The 25,901-nt window shown below is 41.4% G+C and overlaps 1 protein-coding gene across 16 annotated transcripts in view; it reads right to left on the minus strand.

Annotated features, from left to right (window-relative positions):
- Nucleotides 1-5,093: 5,093 nt before the first annotated feature.
- Nucleotides 5,094-25,901, minus strand: part of nrcama (neuronal cell adhesion molecule a) — a 77,549-nt gene continuing 56,741 nt past the window's right edge. For 6 of the 16 annotated variants that reach the window (XM_055191408.2, XM_055191412.2, XM_055191405.2 and 3 more), the window contains 19 exons: nucleotides 23,974-24,137; nucleotides 23,499-23,646; nucleotides 23,116-23,240; nucleotides 22,851-22,880; nucleotides 20,699-20,800; nucleotides 20,410-20,607; nucleotides 20,258-20,328; nucleotides 19,958-20,183; nucleotides 19,762-19,877; nucleotides 19,403-19,607; nucleotides 18,782-18,904; nucleotides 18,135-18,311; nucleotides 17,479-17,514; nucleotides 14,476-14,544; nucleotides 12,752-12,874; nucleotides 10,995-11,150; nucleotides 10,472-10,603; nucleotides 8,957-9,035; nucleotides 5,094-6,363 (listed from right to left, as the gene is read on the minus strand). In XM_055191408.2, coding sequence (XP_055047383.2) covers nucleotides 6,129-6,363; nucleotides 8,957-9,035; nucleotides 10,472-10,603; nucleotides 10,995-11,150; nucleotides 12,752-12,874; nucleotides 14,476-14,544; nucleotides 17,479-17,514; nucleotides 18,135-18,311; nucleotides 18,782-18,904; nucleotides 19,403-19,607; nucleotides 19,762-19,877; nucleotides 19,958-20,183; nucleotides 20,258-20,328; nucleotides 20,410-20,607; nucleotides 20,699-20,800; nucleotides 22,851-22,880; nucleotides 23,116-23,240; nucleotides 23,499-23,646; nucleotides 23,974-24,137 — 2,515 coding nt within the window. In that variant the 3' untranslated portion in view covers nucleotides 5,094-6,128. Of the gene's footprint in view, nucleotides 6,364-6,800; nucleotides 6,832-8,549; nucleotides 8,870-8,956; nucleotides 9,036-10,471; nucleotides 10,604-10,994; nucleotides 11,151-12,751; nucleotides 12,875-14,475; nucleotides 14,545-17,478; nucleotides 17,515-18,134; nucleotides 18,312-18,781; nucleotides 18,905-19,402; nucleotides 19,608-19,761; nucleotides 19,878-19,957; nucleotides 20,184-20,257; nucleotides 20,329-20,409; nucleotides 20,608-20,698; nucleotides 20,801-22,850; nucleotides 22,881-23,115; nucleotides 23,241-23,498; nucleotides 23,647-23,973; nucleotides 24,138-25,901 lie in introns of those variants that run through there. The other 10 variants (XM_055191415.2, XM_055191411.2, XM_055191409.2 and 7 more) reach the window with 7 other exon arrangements.

The following is a 25,901-nucleotide window of genomic DNA, read 5'->3' on the forward strand; positions in this document are numbered from 1 at the left end:
ACCTGTGCCTTTCTTCCCCGAGGTTCATGAGGAACTGACACGGACGTGGAAAAATCCTTTTTCCTCCCGGAAGCAGCCGTATCAGCCCTCACCACTCTCGACGGCGGGGCCGCTAGAGGGTACACCGATCTCCCCCCGGTTGAGCGTCCCGTCGCGATGCAACTGTGTCCGGCCGGGTCCTCTTCCCATTGGCGAGATCGGCCGACCCTCCCCTCGCGGGCATGTAGGTACTCCTCTGCACTAACAGGATGTGCCTACCGTGCTTGTGGGGAAGCGGCCTCTGCCATCCATGCCATGGCATTACTTCAGGTACACCAGGCTAAGGCACTGCGTGACCTGGACGAGGGTGGTCACGATTCGGCCGCATTTAAAGAGCTCCGTGCGGCTACTGACTTGGCGCTCAGAGCCACTAAGGTCACCGCACGGGCGGTCGGACGTGCGATGTCCACTTTGGTGGTCCAGGACCGCCATCTCTGGCTGTGCCTGCCGACATGCGGGAGCAGGACCGTATTAAGCTCCTAGATGCTCCGGTGTCCCAGGCCGGCCTGTTCGGCGAGAGGGTGGAAAACTTTGCACAGGCGGTTTCCACCGCTCAGAAACAGACTGAGGCCATTGCGAAGATCCTGCCGCGTCGGAAACGTCCATCTGCCCCTTCGACGTCGGCACCTCAGTCTGCCTCTCGCCGAGGGCGTCCTGCGGCGGCCGCCCCCGTTCCTCATCGGGGCACTTCTTCTAGGAAGCGAGGAACCGGCCGCCAGCAGCCCGCCCCGCCCGCTTAGCAGCCTGCCAAGAGAGGTGGAAAACGTAAGGCTAAACGACCCTGAGACGGGCGACCTGGAGATGGGGGGGATCGCTCTACGGGAGATGGTGAAGGCACCACTCCCCCCACCGGAGGAGGGCCGGGTGGGGAATCCTTGGTTTCAGTTTTTTTTCTGTTCCGCCGGCTTTTCAGCCGGCACCCACAAATCCACAAAAAGAGTGAATTCCTCTTCCTTCTCCAGGTCTTCAGAGGAGCGTGTGAGCTACGGACGGGCGCAAAGCCCTATGTCCTCCTCCTCCTCTTTCGCCACCGGGTGTGTCACGATGGGTGAGTCTTCTACATCGAGATCTCCCCATCTCTGCCCCCCATCAGGGGAAAAAGGTGAGTGGCACACCTCACAACACCTCCGTTGCTGTTATCACAGAGAGCGCAGCAACCGTTACATCCGCTCCCCTCGCCGCGGGTACTCCGGTCGTGCCGTTAATTCCCCTCGCTCGGTATCTGGGGGCGTGGGAAGCGCTTCCCAGCCCGTCGAGATGGCTTTTACGCATGATTCATCTCGGCTACGCGATTCAATTCGCCCGGCGCCCTCCCAAATTTGCGGGCATTCGGTTTACTACGGTGAAAAACGCAGACGCGCATGTTCTCCGTGCCGAGATCGCTGTTCTTTTGGCGAAAGATGCGATCGAACCGATCCCTCCAGCCGAGATGAAATCTGGGTATTACAGCCCTTATTTCATTGTACCCAAGAAAAGCGGCGGGTTGCGACCGATCCTGGACCTGCGTTTACTGAATCGAGCGCTTCACAAATTGCCATTCAAAATGCTGACGCACAAGAGCATATTTCAATGCATTCGTCCAAACGATTGGTTCGCAGCCATCGATCTGAAGGACGCGTACTTTCATGTCTCGATACTTCCTCGACACAGGCCGTTTCTCCGCTTCGCGTTCGAGGGGCGGGCATATCAGTACAAAGTCTTACCGTTCGGGCTTTCTCTCTCTCCCCGTGTATTCACGAAAGTAGTCGAGGGGGCATTAAAACCCCTGAGAGAGAACGGTGTGCGCATTCTAGCGTATCTCGATGATTGGTTAATAATAGCCCAGTCCCGTCAGATGCTTTGCGATCACACGGACCGTGTGTTAAAACACCTCGCCCGTCTCGGTCTTCAGGTCAACTGGGAAAAGAGCAAACTTTGCCCCACGCAGAGGATCTCTTTTCTCGGTATGGAACTGGATTCGGTCAATTTAACCGCACGTCTAACAGAAGCGCGTGTGCAATCCATTCTGACTTGTCTAAATTCATTCAATGGCAAGAGCGCGGTCCCTCTGAAACAATTTCAGAAGCTCCTGGGTCATATGGCGGCAGCAGCGGCCGTGACACCGCTCGGGCTGCTCCATATGAGACCGCTTCAGCGTTGGCTTCACGACCGAATCCCGAGGAGAGCGTGGCTCACCGGCGCGCACCGCGTAACGATCACACCGACGTGCCGTCTCCATTTCACTCCGTGGTTAGACCCGTCATTCCTCAGAGCAGGGGTATCATTAAAACAGGTCTCCAGGCATGCCATTGTGTACACGGATGCCTCCAACACGGGATGGGGAGCCACGTACGACGGGCATGCAGTTTCGGGTGTCTGGACGACATTCCAGAGACGCTGGCATATAAATTGCCTCGAGTTGTTGGCTGTGCATCTCGCTCTCATTCGTTTCAGCAACGAGCTTCGAGACAAGGATGTATTAATTCGCACCGACAACATTGCGACTGTTGCGTATATCAATCGCCAAGGCGGTTTGCGCTCTCGTTACCTGTTGCATCTTGCCCGTCATCTCCTCCTTTGGAGTCAGAAGAATCTGAGGTCTCTTCATGCCATTCACATCCCAGGGTTACTCAACACAGCGGCAGATGCGCTCTCACGAGCGGCGCGTCCTGGCGAATGGCGGCTCCACCCCCAGACGGTTCAGCTAATTTGGAAACGTTTCGGCAAAGCACAGGTAGATCTGTTTGCCTCCCCAGAAACGACACATTGTCGCCTGTTCTATTCACTGAACGAGGGAACTCTCGGGGTGGATGCACTGGCACACAGCTGGCCGCGGGGTTTACGCAAATACGCCTTCCCCCCAGTGAGCCTCATTGCGCAAACACTGTGCAAAGTCAGGGAGGACGAGGAGCGCATTCTCTTAGTCGCGCCGTATTGGGCAACCAGGAATTGGTTTCCAGAACTCGCGCTCCTCGCGACAGCCCCTCCCTGGAAGATTCCCCTGAAGAAGGACCTTCTTTCTCAAGAAGGGGGCACATTATGGCACCCGCGTCCCGATCTATGGAACCTTCATGTGTGGTCGCTGGACGGGACGCGGAGGTTCTAAATGATTTACCGCAAGCGGTATCTAATACTATTTTTGCGGCGCGAGCGCAGTCTACTAGACAGGCTTATAAGCTTAAATGGAACCTGTTCGTTGTTTGGTGTGCTTCACAGTCAGAGGACCCCCGAGAATGCTCTATTAGAGTCGTGCTTTCGTATCTTCAGCATCGTCTGGAGAAGAGGCTGTCACCTTCTACCATTAAAGTAGATATCGCGGCAATATCCGCGCACCACTCACCGATAAACGGTAAATCTGTGGGTCAGCACGATCTAGTTATTAAATTCTTAAGAGGTGCACGAAGGCTGAATCCTTCTCGTCCGCCCTCTATTCCTCCGTGGGACTTGTCCATGGTGCTGAAAACACTCCAGCTTGCCCCATTCGAGCCTCTGCATTCTGTGAGTATCAAATTTCTCACAATGAAAACTTTAACTCTTCTTGCACTGGCTTCGGTTAAACGGATAGGGGATCTTCATGCATTCTCGGTCAACGATTCGTGCCTTCAGTTCGGGCCCGCTAATACCAGTGTAACATTGAGACCCAGGCCCGGCTACGTGCCCAAAGTTCCCACCACTCCTTTTAAGGATCAAGTGGTGAACTTACAAGCTCTGCCCCAGGAGGAAGCAGACCCAGCCATGGCTTTGTTATGCCCTGTGCGCGCTTTGCGTGTATATGTGGACCGAACTCAAAGCTTTAGAACCTCAGAGCAGCTCTTTGTCTGTTACGGTGGTCAGCAGAAAGGGAAGGCTGTCACTAAGCAGAGGATGTCTCATTGGATTGTAGACACTATCGCCCTCGCGTATGAAAAGCAGGGTGTCCCTTGCCCCTTTAATTTGAGAGCCCACTCTACTAGAAGTGTGGCATCATCTTGGGCATTTGCTCGTGGTTCCTCGCTAGCAGACATTTGTAGAGCGGCTGGCTGGGCGACACCTAACACGTTCACCAGATTTTACAGTGTTCGTATTGAGGCAGTATCCTCTTGTGTTCTCTCCTCAAACCGGTAGAGACACTCAGAGTCGGCCCCTGTGTCGGCTTGCAGCCTCCGTTTTGGTGCTGAACGACTGCGCCAATATGGAAGGCCATAAGGTCAAAACGTCACAAAATAAGGTTTTGCCTTTCCTCCATCGCCTTTTCAGTCGATGTTGCGGAGCATCGGCTGTCAGCCTCTCATTAGCTGTATTCCTGAAAACCTGTGTTTGGCTAGGCCCCCGTATAGCGCCCCCGTGAGGTGTCCTATGCGCGTATTCCGTGGAGCTAATCTGCCACGTTGTCCCTTGCAGAGCCCGCTCTGCTCTCTCTCTAGTATAAGTATAGTTATGAGAGTCACGTCATAGACCTATGGGCTATTTTCGCCACCCATTCGTACAATCTCCTCTGGGTTGGCTCCGCAGCGTCTCCTAGTTCCGCCCAGGCTGGATTCGCTTCCCAGTTTGCCTAGTTCACTATCGTGGGTTTAGGAACAAATAGTGACCGGCCTTCTGCTGTAAGCCCAGGTTCCGCCTCTCGTAAAGTGAAGACGGAAGGTTTTACGCAGGCACTGGAAGGGTCAGCTCCAGTGGCGCTTTGGTAGGGATTCCCAATTCGTCGGTCACGACGTGACGTCGTAGTGACCGACTGAAAGGGAACGTCTCGGTTACGTATGTAACCCTCGTTCCCTGAAGGAAGGGAACGGAGACGTCACGTCCCGTCGCCACAGTTGCTGTTCCACTGCTGAGTCGGCCGGCCCCTTTATTTTGCCGGCTTCTCAGCGAAAAAAGCTGATTTGATTACTGCACCTGCCTCTCATTATATACCCGCGCGGCTGGGCAGCGCAGCAGGTGCAAATAATCTGCATGCCAATTTCATTGGCCTTTTTAATAGCTTCTCGAAGTAGATTTGCCACCGCGGAGCGGTTCCCAATTCGTCGGTCACGACGTGACGTCTCCGTTCCCTTCCTTCAGGGAACGAGGGTTACATACGTAACCGAGACGTTTCAGTGCCCTGATACTGCGTTTTCGTTTGGACGAACGACCGAACCGGTAAAAAAGTCACGGTTATAAAAATGTCCGTGTGGACTAGGCCTTAAAGTCCCCATGAAATCAGAAATGACCATTCTTATTTTTTATGAAAATTTGCAGTGCTCATTATCAACAATTTATCCGTGCAGGTCATTAAACTGATAAACTGATGACGGAGTGGGCGGAGCATTTGTTAACCCTGCCCCCTGCAACTGCTGCGTGCATACCGCAATGGCGGAGTGAAAGCTTGGCGACTTCCCATGATTGTTGGCACAAAAAGTGGGTGTGTCCAGCTATGCGACAAAGTTGAAAACAGTTCAACTTTATGCAAATGACAAACAACTTTCGGGAGCGACTACCAATGAGAGTGAAGCTGCGGAGTTCACGTCATCCGTCTTTCGTCATTTAGTGAGAGGACGTTTATTCGTTTGTTTGTTGTAACTAGAGGAAGCAGAATTGGGAGTGACAAATCTGTCATTTTTGAATGAAACGCCTACTTTTCTTTATCCAATCAATTCACAGTATGAAGCCACGCCCACTATTTTCATTGTGTGGTAATCCATTTCACTCGGTTAATATCGGTACATACGTTACAACACAGAAGTCTGTTCATGGGGAAATTATTTGTGAAATACTTTGCGTGATATTTTATTTAATGCAAAAATATTTCTCTATTTTTAAGTGTAGCTTAAGTGTCCGAAACTTTCTAGTGCATACTTGCCGAAATTATACAAGCAATTTCATCTAAATGTCACGTGACCTTCATTTTGACCAATCAAGGTCCTGTGGTACAGAAGTCCTCTTGCATATATACCGTATACTGCATTCGTCTCCTACATCCCTCACTGCTACTTTAACGTTTTCACATTCTTATGAGGAGTGTCGTTTGGGATTCTTTCGCTGTGATGTCGTGGGGTCACAGTGCAGCAGAGATAGCCTGTTCTCCATACGATGGTGTGACGATGAGGGCGTGTTGTTGAAAGGGTCAAAGGTTATAGGTCGTTTTCAGGCAGTTACACAAAAGAGTTCATGGCGTTGACCGGCGAGGGAGCCTCCGAGCTCTCGTTGCCCTCCGCCGTGTCTTTTTCCTTCTTGCCGCTGTACTGGCCGATGAAGGAGCCGTCCTCGTTGAACTGGCCGTCGCCGCCCTCGCCGTAATCCACCAGGCTGTCGTCGCTGTCGTCCTTCTTCACCGTGCCGTTGGACGGGGTCCGGCTGCCCTTCAGGGGCTTGTGGTCCTCCGTGTCACTGATGTAAAGAGCAGACACAAAGGGGAGGGGAGGATATTACAATACAACAATTGAAAGTGTACCAGCTAGTGTATGGAGAATATTCCATTCCAGTCCAAAGAATCCAAGAACATGCTGTGTTTTCAAGACAGTCCCTACTGTATATAGATTAGGTTATAACTGGGGGTCAATGGATCGTTACTGAATATAACGTGCATCTGGAAGGGAAGTAAGGTTTGGGTACACATTCGTAATGCAGTGCACCTTTATCAAAACCAGAAAAATACAAAAAAAGTCATGATGAGGATTTCTCAAATGCAGGAAAAATCTATTAAAATAAAATACAATTAGCTATGCAAAATGAAAGACCTCAATATTATAATGCAGGATTTGGGTTTGTTCGCTACAACGGTTCGTTCGATGATCTGACTAACAGGAGATTTTAGACATGCAGGACTTGCAATGGCCCTCTTACCTTTCTAAAGACCTGATCTCCCCCCAAAATCAAAACACACAAGGAAACAAATGAGACAAACGGACATGTTTGACAGTGATGTCATCACTTTAGTGTAAAAACAACAGTGATATACACAACACATGATGACTTTAACCAGACAAATGTAATTTGAACACAAAGTTTTGAACAGTTTTTTTTGGAGATGAGTGATGAGTTAATTGCAATTCTGATTTGGCACATTTAACTCTTTCCCTGCCTTTGACTAGTAAAACGCTTCCCTGCCAATGACAAGTTTTTCCGTCAATCCGTATTTCCGCTATTATCCACAAGGTGGGGCTCTTACCTAACTTATAAAACGCGGAAGTATTCCCTTAGGGCAGTGTTTCCCAAACTTTTTCAGCGTGCGGCCCCCCTTGTGTATGGTGCATTCCTTTGCGGCCCCATTTTACTAACACACATATTCAATTATACAAAAAAGTAGTGCTTTTGGTTAGTAGCCTTATTTTTTTATGTTTAATTACACAGAATTCATGATAAATTAATGTATTTTATAAAATGTGATGAAACTGGGGCCACCCTGGCACCATCTCGCGGCCCCCCTGAAACCTAACCATATTTGACAGGTGATAAAAGAGGTAGAATGAAACTTTTTTTTGAAAGCCTGTTTTTTTAAAGATCCGTTCATATTGTATGTTTATATATTTGAAGAAGAACATTTTCTGAACGGCATTAAACTTTTGTGAAAATCATAAAAAATGCTGGCGTTGGCTGGAAACTTATTTAAAAAACACTGGAGGGAAAGAGTTAAAATTTTACAATATATAAAGGTATAAATATAAATTATTCATGAAAGTATGTTCTGAATTAGTTAAGACCAAAATGTAATTTAATTTTTGGAGTATAAATTACATTGAACAGATGGACAAAAAAATAAAAACATGTACACATAAATACAAAACAATAAATAAAAAACTGTAATGATGACAATAAATATAAATGATAGACAAAATAAAAAAGTAAATGAAATGTAAATGAACTGAATGTAACAATGACTCATGTCACAAAGTGTCTGAATAATTGTTTTATACAGTCATATAATACAAAACTTTGGTAAAAGTTTGTTATCATAATATACAATATAAAAACAGGGTTCCCATTTATGTCAAATTCCCTGACTTTCCCTAACTAAAAACCTTAATTTCCATGACCTATGTCCGGGATGCCGTGAGCCTGAATAATGTAGTGTACACTGTATGTTTATAAAATGTAGCTTAAATGCGTGAAATGAATAAACAGTGCCAATAAACAGCCATTTAAATTGTACACTGCAAAAAGAAAAAAAATCTTCGTATTTCGTGTTTTCAGTAAAAACATCCAAAACTTCCTAAATTAAGATGCTGTTTCTTGATGAGCAAAACGACCCAAGAAAATAAGTCTAGTTTTTAGACCAAAAACATACAACTCAAGTGAATTTGTACACAAGAAAAGCAAAAAAATCTACCAATGGGGTAAGCAAAAAAATCTTGAACATTTTTCTTAAACACTAAATTCAAGATTCTAGAAAAATTAGCTTACCCCATTGGCAGATTTGTGCTTGTTTTATGCCCAAAATCACTTAACTTTGAAATTTTTGGCCCAAAAACTAGACTTATTTTCTTGGGTCATTTTGCTCATCAAGAAAATACATCTTGATTTAAGAATTTTTTGATATTCCTACTAAAAACAAGACAAAAGCACCAAGAATCTCCTTTCCTAAAAATCATTTTTTTGCAGTGTAGTCAGCGGAGGCTTGGACCCTGAAAAGGTATTTCTTACACCATTTCTTTCGTTAACAAGCGGATTACATTTCGATAAATGGAAACTAAAATGTAAAGCAACAAACAATATTTCACTGACATTCAATGACTTGGCCAAATAAATATAAAATTCCCTGACTTTTAAAAGTCCATAATATTCCATGATCCATGGGAACCCTGTAAAAAGCCTTTTTCTCCCTGCTTTCCTCAAGCTGTTTCTGCAGGAGCTTTACATTCATTTCAGAGGGATGAAAAAACTACGATCTGAGTCCCTGAGCAGGAGGAGAAGTTCGTTTTCAATGAGTCGTGAAAGCGAAACAAAGCAACATTTAGCGATTTAACGTTATAATAAATCTCACCTGTATTCACCAAATGTCCCATCATCCTCTTTCATTGGTTGGATCTCTGGGTCTTGATGTGCATCTTCTTTCTCTTTTACTATGAGAATGAAAAATCATTATGATAAACCATTCTAAATTTGCACTTCATGTCAGTAGCGCCTCACTGCAGAACACGACGACATCCAGGGAGCGGAGTTGGATCCAGATCCAGGGAGTGGGGGTTGGATTCAGATCCAGGGGCGGAGCTGGATACAAATCCAGAGCCCTCTTTCCACTGCATTTTGATTGGTCGGCAGTTTTACCACAAGACACGTCATACACGTGTTGTTGCGTTACCATTTCGGCATTGAGTAGTAACTTAATTAAGTTTTTTTTTTGACAGAAAAACAAACTTTACTTATGACTATAATAAAAGTAGTGACTTTAAGGTGAAATGTAAGTGTTTTTGGTTTAATATTTTGGAGTAAAACATTTCGAACACTATGAGTAATCTTACCACATGCAGTATAAATATGCATAATTATTAACATATACATGGCAAGTTATTTAGAAATTAATAAATTGAATGTTTATCGTGTAGAGACTTGTTTTAACGCGTCTTTGCTTACAGCCATTAGGAAACAGGTTTCCTAAACATGGTTTACGTTTTTTTCAACGTGCTAATAAAAGGTATCAAATAAATTTGTGTTTTTATGTGTAATAAGTGGGATAATGTACAGCCAAGCGTGTCGCAAATATATCCCTTCAGTGATATCACCCTGTCGGGAACGTCTCCCTTTCACTAACTGTGAATCACTTTTTAAATTATGAATCATTTTCGACTATATTATTAATCAAACGTACACTTAAACTGATAAGAGCAAACGTTGGCGACCACAGGATGCAATTAATTACGGGCTGCAACAATGCAAATATACTGTTTCATTTGGCGGAACAAAGTATATAAAGTGGGAGGAGTTGGATCTAGATCCAACCCCGCCCCCTGGATCTCGTGTTCTGCAGTGAAGACCATCTCCTTCATGTTTTCTTTTTTATATTTTAAAGATATATAGGCTAAACAGTACAATATATTCAGATGCGACTGTTGAAGTTCGCCCCCTAGAGGCAGTTGTAATGAAATTTCAGTTTAATTGTAAATCCGTGTCTTCATGAATAAGAGAAGCTCATACCAGTGCAAGAGCCTTTAATCTACAAATATATTTATTTAATAATCAGTAATCAATCGTTTTTAAAGGATTCAAGTGTTACTGATAAACTTAAACAAAAAAGGATTCATAATCTTCACCTTGCACACTGTGTTTTGACTGGAACACACTGAAATACATCACTTACAGTTGGCGTGTCACAGTGTAGTCGTGCAAGTTTTTATTTTATGCATACAAAGCACAAATTGGATCTGATAATTACACACCCGCAGATATTTGGCACCCCACACAAACCCTTTCTGACTCTCCTTCCAGTTTATCGGCTTTGTAAAGGTAAAAAACAGTCCGTCAGTTGACTAGCCCTGCTATAGCCTTTGTCCAGACTCACCTGGGTATTTTCCTCCTTTGTTCCTCTTAATGAAGCAAACGATGAGTAGCACCAGGATCAGTAAAGCGATGGCACACATGAGTCCAATGAACCAGCCCTGTGTCGCTATATCAACCTGCTTGCTGCTCGTTGCTGCACAAACACACAGAGAATAAAAACGGAATTAAATACAAAACTCATTTTCTTTTCTTTTAATGGTTATCGTGCAGTTATTATGAACCCAAAAATGAATGAGAATCGATGGAAACCAAAAGTGTTTTTGACGAACAGAAGACATCAAAACCAAAATGAAGTCTTCATCCTTTATGATGCTGAAAGGAAAACAACCGATGATGTCCCGTTCATGATGTATAGTATGAAGACCTCTGATATGAAAAGCATGCATCTACCATTTCTTAAATGCCAAGCATGCTTAATTCATTAATAGTCCAAACTAAAACTATAAGAGGGCCCGGGGGCGGGGCTTGATGGGTGATTGACAGGTGAGGTGGACTCCGGCGTTCCACAGACATGCTCTCCTCACCTGGAACTGTAATCAACATCTCTTCTGTACTGTGGACCGTTGCGTCCGAATGGTCTTTGGCTACCACACGAACCCTATAGGAAATCCCGGGCTTTAGACCTTTAATCTGATACGTCCGAGTGCCATTAACAAATTCGGTTTTCCAAGGTTCTTTACCTGGAAAAAGGTGCCAGCGGAAGGGAAGAGATTATGGAAAAACCAAGTACGCAGCAAATTTGTTACAATATTTTTTTTGCACTTAAAACCAACTATTAATCTTACAGATCGGGTCAAGCTGATGTATATTTATTGCATAATTTTATTGTTTACTTTTGAGGAATCTATCAAATTTGATTGTGATACACTTTTATCCAGGTATCAGTTAATAATTTCTAAAAACTGAAATCCCTGTGGTATCGTCATCATTTTTGAAATGTTACTACACTGTTAGATGTAATGGTAAAAAAATAAAGATAGCTGTCACTGGGCCAGTACCTAAAGAGTGCATATAAGTATATCAGGGGTACATATTGGTACCAAATGTATACATACTGTATCTAAATGGCAGTGACGGCTCGTGACTGCTCATCCGAGGGGCACAAATTCAAAATATGTGTTTGTGTCATGTGTGTTGCTTGTGTTTTCAAAATATATGTTTGTTGCGTCATGTAGTGATGGTCGTTTTTGAAGCACTGCTTCATGAGGCTTCAAAACGAATTTACGAATCTTTTGTTTCGAATCATTGGTTCGGAGCGCGTTTCAAACTGGCCCAAGTCACGTCATTTTAGCAGGCTTCATTACGTCATATCTGTTTCGAAACGTTTCGAAAATCTGATGGTTCACCACTAGGGGGAGTTGATCACATGACCAGTGTCTAATATGTTTAGGTGAACTCAGGTCAGTTTTATTATGCAAGTTCATAAAACATTGATCCTTCTGACTAATAACACTACCAAATTGTCTACTTTTTGTTAATAGACAAATTTAATGACAAAAATGTGCGTAATTAAAAGGGTAGTTAGTTTTAATGATTTGTTTGCCCTAAATAAAACTAAAAGCACATAATACACTTTTTTAACTATGTCTTAATTAGGTTAAATAATATTTTTACATATTTTAATAAAAATCTTGCTTTTTTTGTAAAAAAAAAGTGTAAAATGTTTGGACATATCTGCTTTTACACTATTTTGACCAGCAGGGGTCACCAGCGTGTGTGGTGTTTCGAATTGCTTTGAAAAACTGAATCAATTTGTTCGAAGCTTCAAAAAGCTTCGTTTCTCCCATCACTAGCGTCATGTGAACCATGTACATCACGTGTCCTGTCAAAACAAGTGCCTGCCGCACACGCGCCAAAACCGTTCATGACAAAAGAGACGATCACGTTCACAAAATACACGCAAGACACTCCCTTAACAGTAAACTCTCATTACACATGAGATTATGCGAGTATCTGGCAAACGCGAGCGTCTCTTTTATCATAAACCCTTTAGACCCGTCTGCAGCAGGCACTTATTTTGACAAGACACGTGATGCACACAGGATCACTTGACGCGCAGAACACATATTTTGAAATTACGAACCACACACATGACGGGCTACATACATGTTGTGACGAACTAGCATCGAGCGCCCTCGAAAAAAGAAGTCACCGGCCGCCACTGCAAAATGGTACATATTAGGACCTTTTAAAGAGTCCTGCCCCAGTGACAGCTTTGGACCTTTTATTTATTGACAATTTCGCTGACAGTTTGTTGAAATTTTAAGGAGTAAAATCTTACTGTTATCAACAACATATTCCACATAAACATTCCTATCTGGACCCAAGTATTCCCAGCTTATCACGGCATGGTCCTCCTCCACCGAGGAGTTCACGAACCCAAACATCCGACCTGAAGGGGGCGCTGATCACACAGAGGAAACAATAAATTGCCAAATTTTAGAAACCAAAGTGAGAGAGAGAGAGAGAGAGAGAGAGAGAGAGAGAGAGAGAGAGAGAGAGAGAGAGAGAGAGAGAGAGAGAGAATGCTCTGTTTAATGCTCTTACATTTGTAAATCACTTTTGATAAAAGCGTGTGCTTGTTGAATAAATGTAAATGTAATTCAACAAAATTTTTCCAATGCAAATTATGGTTTCTGTATTTGTTCAATTGTCCATTTGCTTTAATAAACAACATGCATAAATGCACACAAATAAGTAACTATATTCACTGTTACAAATGTGATTATTAGTACAGAATTTTGTATCTGCCCGTTTGTATTTGAAGAGTTCAGATGCAAAAGCCGCTAAAAGCCACCTGCGTTAAAAATGAGATAATGAACTTAACCGAATGCTCTCGACACACACTATACTGTACTAGGCCAGATATACAGTTTTTGACAGAATCCATTAAGAGTCTGATAAAAAAATGCTTGTTAGCAAGAAATAATGCCAGACGTACTTAAAGGTACAATGTGTCATTTTTTGAATTATCTCTTGATAGAAATGCAATATGATATACATAACTATATTATCAGTGGTCTATAAAGACCTTACATAATTAACTGTTATGTTTTTATTAGCTTAGAATGAGTCGTTTTTATCTACATACACCGAGAGTCCCCTTACACGGAAGTCGCCATTTTGTACCGCCATGATTCTACAGAAGCCCTTAACGGACAAACTTTGTCTCCAACAATGATATGTTTGTCCTGTGGTGGCTGCTGTAGCTTTTCTATGCGTTTCAAAAGTTAGGGGTGAGCCGTGGTTGGTTGCAATTTGCAACATCACCACTAGATGCCACAAAAATTTACACACTGCACCTTTAAGGGCTAATTATAGTTGTGCGTAGATTGTAGCCTCGACGCCGCGTCTTTATCGTCGTCGACGTGCAATTACACATGCAGACCACTAGTAGGCAGTATCCATGCGTCTAACCCACAGTAGCAGTGCAACATGCCAGTTGTGTAGGATTTGAGAAGGTCCAGAAGTGATGGAGGTAAATAGACAGCGACTTGTGTTGCAGTTTGAGTTAAATCACTCATTTACATGGTCCATTTTTGCTCTTATTGTCACAAGCGGAAATGCTTATGAAGTAATGTGACGCAGATTTTTATTTCCCTGAAGGGAGGGGCTCTAGAGGACCAATCACAGCGCTTGCGGTCCGTGCAGAACGGACACGTTGTTAAAATTTTGGCAAGGCTACGCATAGCCTACATCGTAGAACCTACGCACAAGTATATATTGCACTTTAGTGGGATTTGCATCTGAATTTTACATTAAAGTGATTTTACATTATGTGGTTTTCAATCACAGATTTTCCGTACAGTCTCAGACTTTTGGATCTCACTATATAAATTAAACTAGCATTTATTTGTTTCATAACTACCACTAATTTAATTGTAATGCATGAGTAAATTTACTTTTTTTTTTTATTTAAATGTGTAATGTGTGCAGTCCCCGGCTAAACACCGCATAAGACAGGCATAGCATTTGAATAAACAGAAAAAGATGCCAGGTTTGTACCCTTGTGGAACGGAGACTGCAAAGATTGAGTGACAGGGGGTGTTGGTTGAGGTGGAAGGGGGGTTGAGCCTGAAAGAATACACATAATAGTGAAACGTACAGCATGAAACGACACGTAACATTAGAGGGAAAAACGCAGCAGTAAAAGACAGTTCATATAGTGTAAACAGCATGCAGGAACATGCAGGTCACGGATGCAATGAGATCTATTTACTGCAGAGAGAAAGCATAGGGATCTGGCTTTGTCATACATTGTATTATATTTGGATATTACTCTACATTGCAAAATATCTAATGTCCTCACTATTTAAACAGATGTTTTAGCTAACACCTAATAAAAGCAAGTGGATTTGCATCTGTGTGTAACATGACTCTCCAATCAATGAGATATGGAGCAGTAAAGCTTTTTGTTCACAGGATTTCATGCACACATATTAGAGCTGGGTGATATATCAACTATATTAAAGGTACCCCGACTATTAACACATGATATAAAAATGTACGATCTGAGAGTTAATAAGGTGGGAGTGGAGAATAAAACATCCTCACATTAAATACTATAGTAGATAATATTTACTATAGTAAACACTAGTATTATTTCGCGGCGACCATTACACATCATCGAACAAGAATGCACTACTATGCGCATAATGGCGGCCTCCACAGCTTAAAATGAGTATTACATGTTCGGATTTTTTGAAGTAATGAAAATATTGAATGTGTTTCTATCAATAGGTTTTAGTAGTATTAAGTAGTAAGTAATTTTTGTAGTATTAACGCATACAAGTTTTCATAGTCGAGGTACCCTTTAACAATTTAATTTACAGTATATGCATCAATATAATGCATAGTCAGCAGTATTTATCTATATTTACAAAACATTTTCATGCACTGCAAAAAATTTGTGATGCACCGATGTATCGGCCGCTGATATTTATCGGCCGATTTTAGATGAATTTGAAACCATCGGCATATCGGCAATAGAACGAGAAAGCCCGATACCGATAGTTTATTAATTAACTGCATAAAGAAATCCATTATATGTAAAAAATGAGTTAATGTTGTTAATAAAATAAATGCTGAATAGCGAAAACCACCTTTGAAGGTTGTTATGCTGTCTTATTATATTTGTTTTAGCTTATTTTGTGCCTCTCTTTTTATTTTGGTCAGTTGAATGTTAATTAGATCAAATCCATGTTTAGTAAAAATAATTTGATGCAGAAATAAACTAGCTAATAGACCAACTGTATAGTATTGTATACAAGTGTTTAATATCGGTATCGCTATCGGCCAGAAGTTGTCTGTTTAAATCGGTATCGGCCCAAAAAAGTCCTATCGTTGCATCCCTACAAAAAATTCTTTTTTTTGTCTTGTTTTAGTACAAATATCTAAAAATAATTAAATCAAGATGCATTTTTTCTTGATGAGCAAAATAACCTAAGAAAATAAGTCTAGTTTTTACTGTGGGTTCACACCAGACACGTTTTAGGGGCGTCAAATTCGCGTCTACCGCACATAGTTGGATGCTTGAACATTTTGAGTGTACTCGCTTCATTTCCGCGTAAAATTCTAGTTATCGAGACATTCATAAGGCGGATTCGCGTCTACCGTGGCACACTAAACACCTCATTCATGACGCGAGACCTCCAGACGGGCGTAAACACGTCTTTACATTGACTTAACATTAAAAGTATACTCACTTCATTTGCGCGTAAAAGCCAAGCGTAAAATTCTAGTTATCGAGACATTCACGCGGAAATTCGCGTCATGGGAGAGGCTTCTGCGACTCCGCTCGCTTCTTGTAATCACGTCACTACTAGAGCAAGCTCCTGATTGGTTAACGCGGCATGTTTTCCCTCCAAAGTTCAGATTTTTCAACCCGTGCATTTCCCGCGGCACTGATCAATTCACAAACTACACGAAGGAATAAGGCAGATTCACGTCTACCGTGGCGCACTAAACACCTCATTCATGGCGCTAGACCTCCAGACGCGCGTAAACACGTCTTTACATTGACTTAACATTAAAAGTATACTCACTTCATTTGCGCGTAAAAGCCAAGCGAAAAATTCTAGTTATCGAGACATTCACGCGGAAATTCGTGTCATGGGAGGGGCTTCTGCGACTCCGCTCGCTTCCTGTAATCACGTCACTACTAGAGCAAGCTCCTGATTGGTAAACGCGGCATGTTTTTCCGCCAAAGTTCAGATTTTTCAACTCGTGCGTTTCCCGCGGCACTGCTCAATTCACAAACTACACGTGCGAATAAGGCGGATTCGCGTCTACCGTGGCGCACTAAACACCTCATTCATGGCGCGAGACCTCCAGACGCGCGTAAACGCGTCTTTACATTGACTTAACATTGAAATCACTCGCGCTTAATGCCTTTACCGTGGCAGGTGTGAATGCAGCATTAGACAAAAATATCACATTCAAGTGAATCTGTGCTTAAAACAAGCAAAAATATATATATTTTCCTAAATAAAGTGTTTAAGAAAATTTTTTTGCTTACCCCAATGCCAGATTGTTTTGCTGGTTTTATGCACAGATTAACTTAAATTTGATATTTTTGGTATAAAAACTAGACTTATTTCTTATGTTCATCAAGAAAATGAATCTTGATTTAAGAATTTTTAGATATTTGTACTAAAACAAGACAAAAATACTAAGTAAGAAAGACATTTTTTGCAGTGTACTTGACAAAATGTCAGGCTGAGATTTCCATTGATGATGACTGAATGAGACATTAAAATCTATTCGAAACCACCTCAAACTTAACCCTTAAAATCACTCTTATTTTAAATCACAAGCAGCCATTGTGAAGGATTGTGAAGCTATCGTGTCTAGGAAACCTATTTAATAATTTTTTATCCACTGCATTATCATCACAAATATTCAAGATATCACCCAGTTGCAATATGCATCTGTGTATTTTGAGCATTATGTCAGTGGCTTTTCTAGTCTCGACCGGCATGCGTTCTCATCAGCCTAAATCTGCGTTACCTTTACCCGCCTCTACTGCGGGATGTGGAATTAATGCTTCAGAAAGAGAGAAAGACAAAAGGAGACAAAGGTAGAAGAGATGTAAGTGAAGGTCATCTGACAACCATTCATTTATAAATAGTATTCCAGTCATGGACGTCAGGAAATATGATGCTGCTAGTGGGAGATGCATTTCAATGCACCAATCAAATCCAGGTTAACCCAACCATGCAACCAAGGCATTTAGCAGCTGAAACACTGGGAACATAAGACCCCTGTGGTGTAGCCTAACCAAAAATGGGGCAAACCAATACTTTTTGTCCAGGACCATGAATTTTAATGACAATCCTGTCATCAAGCTACACAGAATGGGAATAAATTCACTCAGATTTAGAAAAATTACTTACTGTGATTCAAGCACAAACCTATTTACAAGTTACATTCTGCTGGCAATTTACAGTATGTCCACTCAACCTGTGCTAGATTGTTTTTTAACTTATAGTTGGGTAAACTTGCACATTTTCTAGTTTGGGATGGCTAACAGATTGGGTAGGTCTATATTTTACCCAACAATGGATTAAAACAACCCAGCTTTTTGTGTAAAGCCACCAATGACAATAACTGACTGAAACCGTACTCCTATAAATCGCAGTCATACACACAGTATAAATCCTCACCTTCATCCATAACAGTAACAGCCTCTTCAATAACGGTGGGTCCTGAGCCCTTGACTGTCATGGCATTCAAGTAGATCTTGTAGCGTGTGCTGTACTTGAGGTTGTCGAGAGTTGCGCTGGTCTCATTTGCTGGCAGAGGAAGCTCTTTTAGCGGCCCAAGTTCATCTGTTGCATTGACTAGAAAGCAGCGGTTTTTAGGTTAGATTTTAGCATCGGCTAGCATGAACAAATGCTTTGAAAAAGTTATAAAACTGTGGTTGGATGGATCCTCGCCCCAAACTTGCTCCACTGGTTGTGCAATGCATGGCACTGCTGCTGTGTTGGGCTTCTTGTCGAATAGCTTATGTACATTGTTTGAATTATGTCAAAGTTTATCCCCTTAGCTAGCTAGGTCCCATAGCTAAGCTCCCCCATCATTCTAGGGTCGCCGTGATAAAAAAAATGTATGTAGTATTTTATTTTAATAAAAAAACAGGGGTGCCTCGATGCTTATAGGAGGCAGCCCCCCTCAATTCGACCACTGCTTACAGTATATATTTATATGTAAATAAGTCATAGGATAATGATCATGATATCATATATTTAATATTGAAAACGTACATTAGATTCGTGAAAGATTATGCACATTTTTATGAAACGCTTCTTACTAGGCTGATATCTGAGCAGGTATCCAGTGAGATGACCGTTGTCTTTCAGAGGCGGTGCCCACTCCACTATCAATGAGTCCAGGTCCACATTTCTGATTTTTAATTCGGTAGGAGGTCCGGGCACTTTTTCAAGAAACAAAAAATTCATTCATAATTAATAAAACTCATAATATGTGGCAGTCGATTTGTGAGTATAAACCTTAGACTGTAGAAAAGATAGACGACGTGGGCGTCTCCATACACTTCCGTTGTAAAAAATAAAGCCAAAATATCTCAAAAATGGCTGCTGACATCTTGCAAAGTCAGTAGTGATCGTGAGGTGGAGCCACAGTATTAAGGCCCCGCCCATTTTCCCATTTGACTCAATCACACACACACAAAGCCGTTACACCCCATCTAATAATCAACTTAAACCAGACGTATTAGAAAGGCGAACACTTAAATCGTTCAGAAAATTTTATTTAAGGTGTAACTTGATTGTTAAGTTTGCCTCTCGTCCCGTTCATGTACATGGAGAGGGCGGGGTTTATGACCAATACTGCAGCCAGCCACCTAGGGGCGATCGAAATGTTTTGGCTTCACTTATCAAGACATGTGTGGTTTAAACAATACAGACTCTACCTCCTTCTGGAGTTTCAAATTGCTGATCGGAGCTGGTGGGTCCATCTCCGTAACCATTGAAGACTTTAATGTTAAGAGTGTACTCGCTGTAGGGATGGAGGTCGGACAGACGACCCACTGTCTCATTTCCACTGAAGATGATCACCTGTGGCTTCTCAGGCTCTTTGTCTTGCCTATGGAGACTTCTCAGCTTCGAGTAGCTCACCTACAGAATCGACAACACCTTAAGCATGACGCTTGCAACACCAAAGCCAATAGGTTTGATTCCAAAAATGCCCAAATGTACTGTAAGTTGCTTTGGATGAAAACATACACTATGCCATATTACATTAGAGACCTATTTGGTGTTATGCGTGTACCTTGTATCCCTTTAGTCGACCACGGACTGTTGAAAGAGGAACAGCATCCCAACGGACTTCAGCCAGTGTTCCGTTATGAACCGAAACTCGCACGTTCTCTGGTGCCACAGTAGGTGCTGAGATGTCAAAAACAGAAAATCATTTATAACCAATAAGAAGATTATCAGCTATATACAGTTACATGATTTGTACTCACAGTCCTCTCCTGAGTATCCCAGCACTACCTCCGGTCTTGGCCCTGGTCCATAGTCATTGATCGCCTGTACCGTGACCTCATAGGGTTCGAAAGTGGGCGTTCCTGTCACCACATACTGTGAGACGTTGGCCAGAGTGAGTGACGTCCAGCGCTGCTCCACATCTTTTTTTCTCCAGCTGACCTTGTACTGTAGACCCGGACCGTTCGACTCCAATCCTGTCAGTTCCTGTTCACAGGCATAAATAAAGGCTTTGCAAGTGCAGCTTTCTGTCTGTCAGTTAAAAATACAAAAATATTTACCTTCCAAGTTACAGTCATACTATCCTTTGACGTGCCAAAAACCTCAACATCGGATGGATTCATGTCAGGCCCTGTGAGATTTTGAACATAACCTGTATCAAACGTTTGATCCAAACATTTCCACATTGTTTCTTTCTGATTGGGTTACTCACGGGCGGGATTGGTTCGGTACTGTCCGGATGGGTTGCTGGGTTCACTTAGACCCACGTCATTCAGTGCCAGAACTCTGAATGAGTAATAGACATGTGGAGACAGGTCGAGAGGGGCCGTGGTGCTGGTTCCAGGGACCTCAGTCATGTTGACCCAAACTCCTGGCTCATGAAGCGAATCTTCATACTGAATGAGGAACACTGAGGTAAACCAGAGAAAGCAAGATTAATGCTCAATTCTTGTAGGGTTTCTCTCAGTCTAAATTGGTTTACATATAGTACAATATCTTACATTTAATGAGGCTGTTATGATCATTTCCAGGGGTCCATGTCAGCCGTACGCTACGCTCTCGTTGGTCCGTCAGCTCCAAGTCTGTAGGAGGGTCTGGTTGCTCTGAAAAAAAAAACAGATCATCAGTCATTATGAGACACGAGGCATTCAGACAAACCTAGCTGTTGTGCCCCAGATATACGAAACATGCAACACACAGCAAAAATAAAACAAAAGTTACAATTACGGCTTTGTTCACACTGCACACTTGGATTTTGAATCCAGTTTTTAGTGTCCTGACTAAGTGATTAAAGGGTCATGAAGCCCCACAAAACATTTCTTGATATGGTAAAAGTTAATTACGTGTTGCACATTACTTAAAACAGTAATAACTGTCACGAATTATATGTGAATTTGTGCTTTTTTCGGGCCATTTTCTTCATTCGGTTTTCATTGGCTGCTATGTCTGTAAACTCTGGCTGCCATATCGTGGCACGATAAATCGCATGCAATTGTCATGTACATGTCGTCAGTAAAGCCGGTTCCTTGATTAGTAGTAAATTGCCATTACCTGCTTTCAGATTGAGTGGCATTTACTACACAAAGCCGTAGTTCACTGACAATCGGGGCAATTTTGCAGTTATTATCGCGAACACATCAGACCAGCTTGACCCACCAGCTTAAACCAGCTAGACCAAGCTGGAAGCTTGGCTAAGCGGGTCTTAGCTGATTTAAGAGGAAAGTAGCTGGTTTAAGATGGTCCTGCCAGACTGGCAAAGTTGTTCATCCAGCCTGGTCAGCTGGGGCTGGTTGCACCAGCTTGACGTAAAAATTTTGGGTGCAAGCACTACGTCGGGCTTAGTGAATTTTTTGTGCCTGTTGCATCATCTAATAATATGACCAGGCGCTGTTACGCTTAGCGTAGACGATGCGCGACCCCGTGTATGCGGTTAACTACATTGATAGTTGAGACGCTATTCGGGTCACAAACCCACATTTAAGGGCCGTTCACATTATAACAATAACGATAACTATAAAAAATATAGTTTTAAAAAGCGTTTTATATTAACGAGAATAGCAGACAACCACAACTATAACGATAAAGATACAATGAACGATATCGTTGGGATCACTTTCTGATGAATGCACCTGATGAACGATAAACCATTGAAAGCCAATCAAATTTATTCAAGATGGGTCACGTGCAGACCCACCAAACCTGCATATTAACTAAACGAAAGCCTTTCCCGTTTGCACAAAAGGTAATAACTTGGCGATTAGTTCTAACAATTCCCTGTTTTTTGTAAAAATCAAAGTATTATAAAATATAAACATTTATTGGTGCGTTCTCTCACTCTGCATGCATGTAAGCCTAGTGCTCGCATATGGATTAGACGCACCAATGTCTCGTCAATTTATTTATTTTTAGAAACAAGTCAACACTTTATACTTACGCCAGACGTAAGATTTAGGCTCGGACGTACGCTATGCCTAGATGGTGCACGGGTGTAAATTCTACGTAGGACGTAAAGCGCATTTTACGTCCAGACTAGCCTTACGACCGGGTGTACGGCCAGCTGGTGCAACCGGCCCCTGGTGGTTCAAGCTGGTCTGACTAGCTAAAAAGTGTCCAAACTCCTAAAACCAACCTGCTACACCAGCTAAAACCAGGCTTGGAAACAAGCCAAAACCACCCAACCAGCTAGGGTTGCTAGAACTGATGTATAATGCCTAAAATTAGATGTCAATGGAGAAGTAAACTGGAATTTTGGTCTCTTCTAATGTCTATTATGGCGTTTCGCTACAATATCGTAATACACATTATTTTGCTTGTTTGAACAAAGCCAAACTGACTCCAATATAGACTTCCAACTTAAAAAAGCATTTATGAAATAAAATATGCCATTTGATATAGGACATTCTGTTAAAGGCAATATTTTGTAGTATGGTATTTAAAGGTCCAGTAAAGCGTGGCAAGCACAAACTTTTACCTGCCTTATTTGAGATTAAGAACCAAAAACAAGAAAATTGCCTTTAACTTTTTTTATTGCAAACATCCAAAAAACACACATATTACCAAATATGAGAGAAGTGATGGGGGTTAAACAAAAACAACAACACAAATGCATCAAATGGATCTGCGATCTGAAACAGGACAGGACGTGAGTTTTACCCAGTATTACAGGTGGCGTTGGTGTGGCTTCTGTCAACATGGAAAGCAGTTTTGGGTGGAAGGTCAAAGTTAATGACATAAAACATACAACTGCAACACCTGTTTAATCTATATTCACATTATTAGACCTGACCTAGTACAAAGGACACAGATGTAAGTACTGTAGATCTAACATACAGTGTGCAGGTTATTTTAATAGTAAAATGATTAACTATAGCACTAAGAAAGACCTACTACACTGAATTAAGGGATAAAGTTAGCGTACCAACTACAGTGAGCGTGGCGCTTGCCGAATCTTGGTCCAGGGTGGTGTTTCTGATACAGGTGTATGTGCCCTCGTCGTCTTCCGTCACTTCTTTTATAGTCAAACTATCAGAGCCTAGCTCGAATCTACACCCACAAAACAAAGAAAGTTAAACTATGGGGCAGATTTAACATTTAAGGGGTTTTTACAAAAAAAGTTGGGACAAAACAATGGCATTGCTATACATAAGATATGTCAGTGCAAGATGTTTTTAAATGATGGCAGCTCAAACATGCATTTTAGTCCGGGACTAGGATAAGACCTGTCCGAAAATCCGCCCCTATATGTTCAATTATGTCTTCAAAACATAGCAGATGAATAAAAGAAGTGTACGCAAGTTGTACCGTGGATCATCCGGTAGCTCTCCGTCGTCTTTGAGCCATATCATGGAAGTGATGAGCGTAGGGTCGTGTTTTACCTTACACTCAAACACAGCGATGCCGTTCCTTTGGACCACGTTGTATTCTGGCAGCTTTAGGATCCGTGTTGGTTCTGGGGGAAAGACAAATATTCATTTGATCCTTTTCTCCTTATTAGCTTGGCTTGATTGCACTAGCAACGCGTCAAGGGTTTGAGACCCTAGGAATGCACACACTCATAAAATGTACACCCTGATCCTCTGAGCACTGTCACAATAAATGGTCCCTAACTGTCACAGGGTCAGTACACTTTTAAAAAGTAGACATTTGCACTTATAAGAGTGTATATTAGTACCTCAAAAGTAGCAAAGGTATACATATCTGTAACTTTTTAAAGGACACTGCCCATTTTTATCCAACTACTTTGGATTTTAGTAGGTTTCTCAAAATAACGTCTTACCTTTCACTTCCAAATGCACATAATTCTCTTTGTTGCCGAGATTGTTAGTGGCTATGCAGGTGTATTTGCCACCGTTTAGTTGCTGAGCCACGTTGATCTCCAATGTGCCATTCTTATGTATGATGTACAAGTCGCCATCCAGTATGCTTTGACCGTCTTTAAACCTGTGTATCACAGAGAGACCCATATTTAACAGCCCAGCAGGCATATGATCGACCTTAAACGTTGAAATATAGTTGAAATAATATCAGTTCTTGTTTTAACTTTGAAACAATGTTGATACAACAGTTAATGCTAAACGGTTGCAAAAGGTTAATAAAATGCTTAAAAATTGATGTTGAAATATGGTTGAAATAATGTCAGTTCTTGTTTTAACGTTAAAACAATGTTGATACAACAATTAATGCTAAACAACTGCAAAAGATTAATAAAATGCTTAAAAATTGATGTTGAAATATGGTTAAAATAATGTCAGTTCTTGTTTAAAGGTTAAAACAACGTTGATACAACAGTTAATGCTAAACGACTGCAAAAAAAAAAATAATAAAATTCTTAAAAATCGACGTTGAAATATGGTTGAAATAATGTCAGTTCTTGTTTTACCGTTAAAACAAAGTTGATACAACAGTTAATGCTAGACTGTTGCAAAAGGTTAATAAAATTCTTAAAAATCGACGTTGAAATATGGTTGAAATATTGCCAGTTCTTCTTTTAACGTTAAAACAACGTTGATACAACAGTTAATGCTAAACGGTTGCAAAAGGTTAATAAAATGCTTAAAAATCGACGTTGAAATATGGTTGAAATATGGTTGAAATAATGTTAGTTCTTGTTTGAACGTTAAAACAATGTGATACAACAGTTAATGCTAAACGGTTGCAAAAGGTTAATAAAATGCTTAAAAATTGACATTGAAATATGGTTGAAATATGGTTGAAATAATGTCAGTTCTTCTTTTAACGTTAAAACAATGTTGATACAACAGTTAATGCTAAACGGTTGCAAAAGGTTAATAAAATGCTTAAAAATTGACATTGAAATATGGTTGAAATATGGTTGAAATAATGTCAGTTCTTCTTTTAACGTTAAAACAATGTTGATACAACAGTTAATGCTAAACGGTTGCAAAAGGTTAATAAAATGCTTAAAAATTGACGTTGAAATATGGTTGAAATATGGTTGAAATAATGTCAGTTCTTCTTTTAACGTTAAAACAATGTTGATACAACAGTTAATGCTAAACAGTTGCAAAAGGTTAATAAAATGCTTAAAAATCAACGTTGAAATATAGCTGAAATAATGTCAGTTCTTGTTTTAACGTTAAAACAACGTTGATACAAAAGTTAATGCTAAACGGTTGGAAAAGGTTAATAAAATGCTTAAAAATCGACGTTGAAATATGGTTGAAATAATGTCAGTTCTTTTTTAACGTTAAAACAACGTTGATACAACAGTTATTGCTTAATGATTGCAAAAGGTTAATAAAATTCTTAAAAATCAACGTCGAAATATGGTTGAAATAATGTCAGTTCTTGTTTTAACATTGAAACAATGTTGATACAAAAGTTAATGCTAAACGGTTGCAAAAGGTTAATAAAAGCTTAAAAATCGACGTTGAAATATGGTTGAAATAATGTCAGTTCTTGTTTTAATGTTAAAAAAACGTTGATACAAAAGTTAATGCTAAACGGTTGGAAAAGGTTAATAAAATGCTTAAAAATCAAAGTTGAAGTATGGTTGAAATATGGTTGAAATAATGTCAGTTCTTTTTTTAATGTTAAAACAACGTTGATACAACAGTTAATGCTTAACGATTGCAAAAGGTTAATAAAATTCTTAAAAATCACGTCGAAATATGGTTGAAATAATGCCAGTTCTTGTTTTAACATTGAAACAATGTTGATACAAAAGTTCATGCTAAACGGTTT

The sequence above is a fragment of the Misgurnus anguillicaudatus genome, chromosome 1 (assembly GCF_027580225.2).
Source record: "Misgurnus anguillicaudatus chromosome 1, ASM2758022v2, whole genome shotgun sequence".
Taxonomy (NCBI): Eukaryota; Metazoa; Chordata; class Actinopteri; order Cypriniformes; family Cobitidae; genus Misgurnus; species Misgurnus anguillicaudatus.